The 7,117-nt window shown below is 34.4% G+C and overlaps 1 protein-coding gene across 1 annotated transcript; it reads left to right on the plus strand.

The window, feature by feature from the left end:
• The first annotated feature begins 2,006 nt into the window (after positions 1-2,006).
• Positions 2,007-3,053, plus strand: LOC106330083 (F-box protein At4g02760-like). The gene is made up of 4 exons (XM_013768639.1): positions 2,007-2,371; positions 2,450-2,465; positions 2,726-2,907; positions 3,029-3,053. The coding sequence occupies exons 1-4, from the start codon at positions 2,007-2,009 to the stop codon at positions 3,051-3,053; spliced, it is 588 nt and encodes a 195-aa protein (XP_013624093.1).
• Positions 3,054-7,117: the final 4,064 nt, after the last annotated feature.

The following is a 7,117-nucleotide window of genomic DNA, read 5'->3' on the forward strand; positions in this document are numbered from 1 at the left end:
CGAATAATTGACCATAAGTTATTGAATTCCAGGGGATTGGCTGTCCTCCTGAATATTCTTTTAATTTGTTTGTTACTCTTTCTGCGAAATATGTTGGTAATCCTGCTATAAATCTTTCTTTCCAAAAGGCTTGAGTACAATCATTTCTTTGAAATATGTTTGTTACAAATACATCTTTATACCATTTAAAATCTCCTAATGTCGGACATCTTAAATTGGTTAAGATTATTTTTTTGCTTTCTAGTTCTTCTTTCGGATTTCCTATAAAGTGCATGGTTATAGTATGAATTAATACTTCTACTGCGTTTTGTGTTTCCACTTGTTCTAATTCTCCTTCAGTATTTTCTACCGTTCTTGTTTCAGTATGGTTGATAATCGATTCTTGGGTAACATTGTCTAGTGAGTTGTCCCACCAGTATCTTAATGCCCCGTTGAATCCTACTATTAATAAGACGCATGATTGCTTATCATCATTTCCCTTTGCTTTATAGGCCATAGCGGCCATTCCCATTTCTTGTAATAAATTCATTATTTCGTATTCTGACCTTCCATCAATATTCCATTCATATATCCCGTCTCCGGAATACATATTTGCGGAATATTTATGATGCAACAGCCCATGTTCTTACCGAGGTATGGCTCCTTTAGTTTTGGTTACCAAAATGCAAAGCTGGATTTGGGCCAATCCCAATGAAACGTTGGCCTTGGCTCAAAAAAAAATTGTAGGTTTTTTACATATGTTTAGGCTCCGAATTATGGAAAAAAAATTTATGGGAGAATTCTTAAGAAATGTTTAGTCTCCAAATTCTCAAATCCGGCCATGCTTAAATGTCTTAGATACTTTTGCAGGGTTCTCATAAACTGAAAGACATGAATCTGTCTAGAACATCCTTAATCAAGGGCCGCTTTTTGAGGTTCATATTTTGCCTTAAAACAAAACGTTTTGTGAAGTCAGAAAATATATAATGGCTGAAAAAATTTCTTTTGATGTTAGAGACTTGGGACAGAGCATCAAAGAAAGTCCACTCGAGACTCTAATATTGCGAGATTGCACTTCTCTAAAAGAGGTAAAAGATCATCAACCCATAGAAGGTTTTTGGTTGCTTTGCTCCATCTCACACTCGCTTAACCTTTTGACACTTCAGAAAGAAGTTTTGCAGTTTCTATAATTGAGATTCATACGACACATTGTAAGTTTGCTATAAGAATATTGGCAAATATCTGGCAGATGACAAGTTTGTTTACTCATAATCGTCTGTCTTCTCCTGCAACAGGACGTTTCATATATCCCATGGCTTAGTTTGTGAGGGTGGCAAAAAATCTGACAAACCAAAGTAACTTTGATATTTATTTGTATACTTTTCATTTTTATATGCCATTACAATTGTTGTTTGTGTGTGTGTTTTTTTAATAGCTTTCCTCTGGAGAAGCTGAAAGATGAAAGACCAAATGTCAAACTTGTGGCAGAATTTACCTCTTCATTATCAAGGTTCCTTTGGTTTGGTTATATAAATGAAACAGAAGTAATTGAACTAACAAATGAATGTGTTTTGGTTAAATTCAGCTCAGAAAGACTTTTGCGCGGCATTTCTTATGCCAGCAGTGATGATGAGGATGCATGGATTGTGAACGATGATGAGATGGAAGACTTTATTGTGGATCAAGAAGATTTTCTTTGATCACTAGATTAAGATGTTGTTAATTAGTAGATAACCTACAATGGTTAATTGTATATTTAATAGACTACTGAGTGACTACCAAATAGTAAGTGGCAGGAAAACAATGATATATATATAGGCTTTTCTATGTGGGAGGAAAACAATAACTTCCTTAATTTAAACCCGAACGCAGCGAACGTTTGAAATCAACTTTAAACGCAGCGAGCGTTTGAAATCAACTTTAAACGTAGCGAGCGTTTTGTAAGTGTGCCACAATAAACTGAGCCCTCAGTCCCTATCACTCTCTCTCTACCTTTAGTAGTAGCGTTCTCGCTAGTCTCAGTCCCCATGGAAGCTCCATACCCTAACAAGAGACATCGCCGAGACCTTCCTCCTTGTGTACCTTTTTCTCCCTCAGGCCCAAGTTCCCTTCCTAGTGTTCCCGATTTCAACCAGAACCATGTCCATCTGATCATTTCCTCCCTCCTCTTCTTACCGGACTTGCCTTCGCTATCTATTAGCCACTCGTTCGATCGAGCGATTGAGAAACTATTGGAATCTTCTTCCGACGATGATCGTATGCGTATCAAAGAGCGTGGATTCCGACTCGCCTCGCTTCGCTTCTTCATGAGTCTACGCAAAGGTGCGCTCAGAAACACGCCGCTGAGCACAATTCCAGTTCATGGAAACTCCCTCCTGAACTCACCATCAAGGTAACGAAATCTCGCCACTTCATGTGCATCTGAAGCTAGAGACCTTGTTTTTAGGGTTTTGTTACTGTCTTCTCTTAGGGATTGTTTGCGGATTGTGAGTGATTCTCCATTAATGTACGTAGAGCAACTGAGGATTATTAGGTCATGCATGTGAATGATTTTCTGTAGATGTTAGCTATTTAGGATTCTTAGGTTATGCATTTTAATGATGTTCCATTGATGTAAGCAACTTAAGATTCTTAGGTTATGCATTTTAATGATTTCCTACTGATGTAAGCAATTGAATATGCTTTTGAATGATTTTCCATTGATTTTTTCGGTATATTGATTCTGAGGAAACGTTCTTTTTTGTAGTGGATTATTCAGGTCTTTTCGATGCTTGATGCAAAGTCTCTGATGCGAGCTTCAGCTTGTTGCATCATGTTTAAAAAATGTACCATGGACCCTTTATGTTACTCTCACATAGACTTGACAGCCGGAAATGCTGGAACTGGAATCATGCGTCGTATGATCCTTAATGCTGGAAAGGAACTCAGGTGAGATGTTTTGTCTTCAATCTTCTTAGTGGCCCTTCTTTCTTATTAAAGCGTCTCGTTTTTCTATTTGTTATAACTTGGTGTATCTAATCATCTCTTTTGGTTTTGTTGTTGCATGCAGATCCTTTAAAGTTGGTTGCCCATGAATCTACAAAATCTTTGCTTTCAGGATCTTGTCTTTCCCCACTATCCCGTAATCGTGGTTTTCTTGCGTATCAATACTATTAAATTAAGAACATGACCAATTGATAAAAGTTGAGTCCAACTATTTATTTAAACATTCACTTATTATTTTTTTATGTAACTGTATTTAATTATATTTAAACACTAACCACATATGATAATATCGTAACCTCCCCTTAATTCCTATATTTTCGGATCCGTAGTTCTCAGTTATACTAATTAAAATTCACGGTTATGAAAATAAATGACAGTATATGTCCGACTAAATATTAACATGATCTCTCATTTGTATTGTTTTGTGATCAATGTTTACAATCCCAAACACATTGATCTTTGCGTGAAGTTAGCTCTTGGTATGGTCAGAGAAAGGTGAAGATAAACGGATGGATTCATGTCGTATTCTGGGTTTATGGTTTTCGCCGGTGGTGTAATGAGTAAATCAAACGGAAAAAATCAGAAGCGACTGAATTATTGGAGAAGACAACCTCCTTTGTTGTGTTACAATCAGAGTCGTCCACGTATCTTTAATCATGAAGCTTCAAGAGTTTTGTCCATGTGGAGAATAAAATAGTACTATATATACAAAATATTTTTCACTTTTATTCTCGCCCTAAAATAAATACTATTTTCACCAACTATTACATTATAATTTTAATTAACTTTGATATATTTCATAAAAAATCATTATCACACTACAACACCATAACTTACATATCAGCTCAAGAAGTTAGAATTTATTGGACAAGACGTTAATTTATTCTAATTCTGAAAATTTTACACATACATTAAATTTATCAATTAACAAAACACATAATGTTAAAATGGAGTTTAACGGGTTTAAGTGGACTTTTAATAGAAACTAGATTTTGACGGGTGTTTTTTGTTTTAATTTTTTTGTGAAATTTAATTTTTATATTTGTATTTTTTGTTATTATTTTGTGTTTAATATTAATTTAATTGATAGAATAGATACATAGATTTGGTAAAAATAAATTTAATTTTATATTTGTGTATAAATTCAAAATTGAATTATTTTTACCAAATTTATGTATATATTCTATAAAATTAAATTAATATTAAACAAAAATTTGATTACAAAAAAATTATAAAAACTAAAATTTTCAAGAAAATTTTAAACAAAAATATACCCGCCCTTTCAAAAGGCGGGTCAAATCTAGTTCACTTTATTAACATAACTCTACTGGACTAACCATACATAGAAATTGGTTGGATGAGTTTCTGTGGCCTTGTATCTTCTAACTTCGTTTTTTTTTTCTCCATTCAACAAGGTATCTCTTGAGAAGCCTACACATTTACAATCATGGATGGTTGGACAATACGTACTTATGTCGTGCCTTGTCAGTCTGCTCAAATCTAACCGATCTGAAGATTGTTGGATTGTATGTTTGGCTGTACATGTTGCTTACCATATTATTTTATGTTTGAATTTCATGAATTCTCTCTTTTTTCCTTCTTTTAGTTATCTATGCTTTCCGTTATTTATTCATTTATTACTTTTTATGTCTGTGCATTTTAGAACCTAGTAGAGAGAATTTATGTATTCAGTCATCCAAAGAAATTATTTCATGGAGAGACATTGGTAAAGTCTATACACTCAACCAAGCGACTTAAAGGTCTATTGTTGAGCTTCTAAGTCTCTATTCACCTCATAGGCTAGTTAAAATAGCAATAAAGATGGACTAACAAGGGAGCTTTGTCACATTTTCTCACTTTCTGCAATATTTGTGTTTCGTCTGACAGGGATATTGATTCATTAACCAAAGTATTAGACGTGCTTCCAAAAAAATGTCAGCATCTGTTCGTAGAGAAAGGGATCGGATCTGGTTAAGTTTTTTCCACTATGATGCTTTCCTTTTGTTGTCCGCCCATGTTTGCTTAAGCTGACCCTTATGTGTGACAGGTAGATCTTTTTGGGCCCTTGGTTCGTTCTTTGAGACTTACCGCCCCGATTTAACTTCACTATCACTCATAGGTTTCGGCCTAGATGACGGAGAAGTCCACTTTCTTATAAGGGTATGGCTCTTTTGGGTTTCTGGTATCTCTTCTATTTATCTTTTGGTGCTATCTAAATGTTTTACAAAAATATGAATTTTGTGCAGGGTTTGCCTAAACTTAAGTATCTGAACCTATCCAGGACATCTGAAATGAGAGGAGGCTTTTTGAGGTTTATCATTTATGTTGTCCAAGGAAACGTTAATGATGATTTTTCTTTGGGCAAAATTTCTTATAGCTGTGATTTTTTGTCTCTTCTTATGGTAAGGCACGTGAGTGATAGACGCAGAGGCTCTCTGCTCGAGACTATAATACTGCGAGAATGCTGTTCTCTAGACGAGGTAAATGAATTTAACATAATAGTATAATACAGTTTTTTTCTTATATTATCTCATATTACATGTCACAACATTTTACCCTTTGAATTCTGAATATTCAGTCAAGGGTTTGCAAGTTTTTGGAATCGTTAATCATGTCCGAAAGACACCTCAGATTCATCCGACACATTGTAAGTTCTTAATAAGACGTTACTAGTTTTGGTAAAAAGATGCTTGTGACGGGTGATTTTGTTTACTCATGATCTTTTTCGTTAACAGGACATTTCAAATTACAACGGATTAATGCATGGCGGCAGCAGATGTAGCAAACCAAATCAACTGTTTTTTGTGTACTTACCATTTGTGATTTATCAAACAGTAATCATATCTCGGCTAGTAGTTGCACCGGTTTATATGGCCATTATTGTGTGTTGTAGGTTTCCTTTGGAAGAGCTGAAGGAAAAAAGACCAGGTGTCACATTTGTGGCAGATTTTAGATCACCATCATCATCATCTTCTTTTTTTTTTATTCATGGTCGCCATATTATTCACCATCATCAAGGTTAATCAATTGGTTCTTAGGTTTTAACCAAAAAAAAAAAACATTGGTTCTTAGGCTTTTAAATAAATGATTTAATAATTGAATTTAAATGAATTGTTGTTTGTAAAATTCAGCCCAGAAGATACTTCTTCCGGCAGTGGAAGTGAGGGCGGCTAAGACCAATGACTTGTGAACCGTGATAATGATCTCTCTCTTTTTTTTAATTGTCAAGGAAATAGTAGACATATACTTTCTTCTCCTTTTCTTTTGTCATCGATGATCTAAAACGCATTTTATTTATGTTCGATCATGCACTTTATAATTTCAGTGACCTTCAAAACCTAAGGGCATATTCATCTCTGCTCTATTTTTTCCTCTAAAATGAAGTAAAAGTGAATATGAAATCAAAGAATGTTTCAACTCAACTTCATATCTCATTCCATAATGAAATTTACTCCATAAATGGAGTAATCTATTTTTTGTTTGTTCATCACTCCATTATGGAGTGGGAAATAGAATAGGTTTGGAGCAATTTTACTCCATTTTCAATTTTACTATATTTTGGAGGAAAAAATGGAGTTTTACATTGGAGATGCTCTAAGAAACTAATTTTAAAATTTGAGAAATTTGGTCTCATATCTATAGCAACCCGGAAAAATAAAATTCTAACCATATCAGCTCTTAGGGCACGATATCGTGCATATTTTATGTATAATGTCCAAAAAATCTCACCCTACGCATGAAAAATTATAGGATCCACCGTCTCTTTACTTTTTGATAACCTCTGGAAACTAAATGACCCCAATTTCCTATCAAGGTGAAGGAATGAAGGTAAGTCCGATTAGATTGAAGACATAGGGGTCTATTGCATTTCTTTCGAAGCCATCCCACTGTGTATTACATGCACTTACATCGGAACCGTCATTTTTTTTTTGCAGATTCAGTTTAATGGGTTTAAGAAGATGAAAAATAAGATGATTGATTGAATCGGAGAAGATAAACACTGGTTTTGTGTAATATATTATATTCTATTTTATAATCACAATATAATATGTTACGATTCTCCTCTTCCTCTTTGGCAAATTGTATCTCTTTCACCTCCCGGCTCTTCTCCTTCATTACTCCACTAGTTCCATTATGTTTTCCTTCAGCACCA

This window comes from Brassica oleracea, chromosome C3 (assembly GCF_000695525.1).
Source record: "Brassica oleracea var. oleracea cultivar TO1000 chromosome C3, BOL, whole genome shotgun sequence".
Lineage (NCBI taxonomy): Eukaryota > Viridiplantae > Streptophyta > Magnoliopsida > Brassicales > Brassicaceae > Brassica > Brassica oleracea.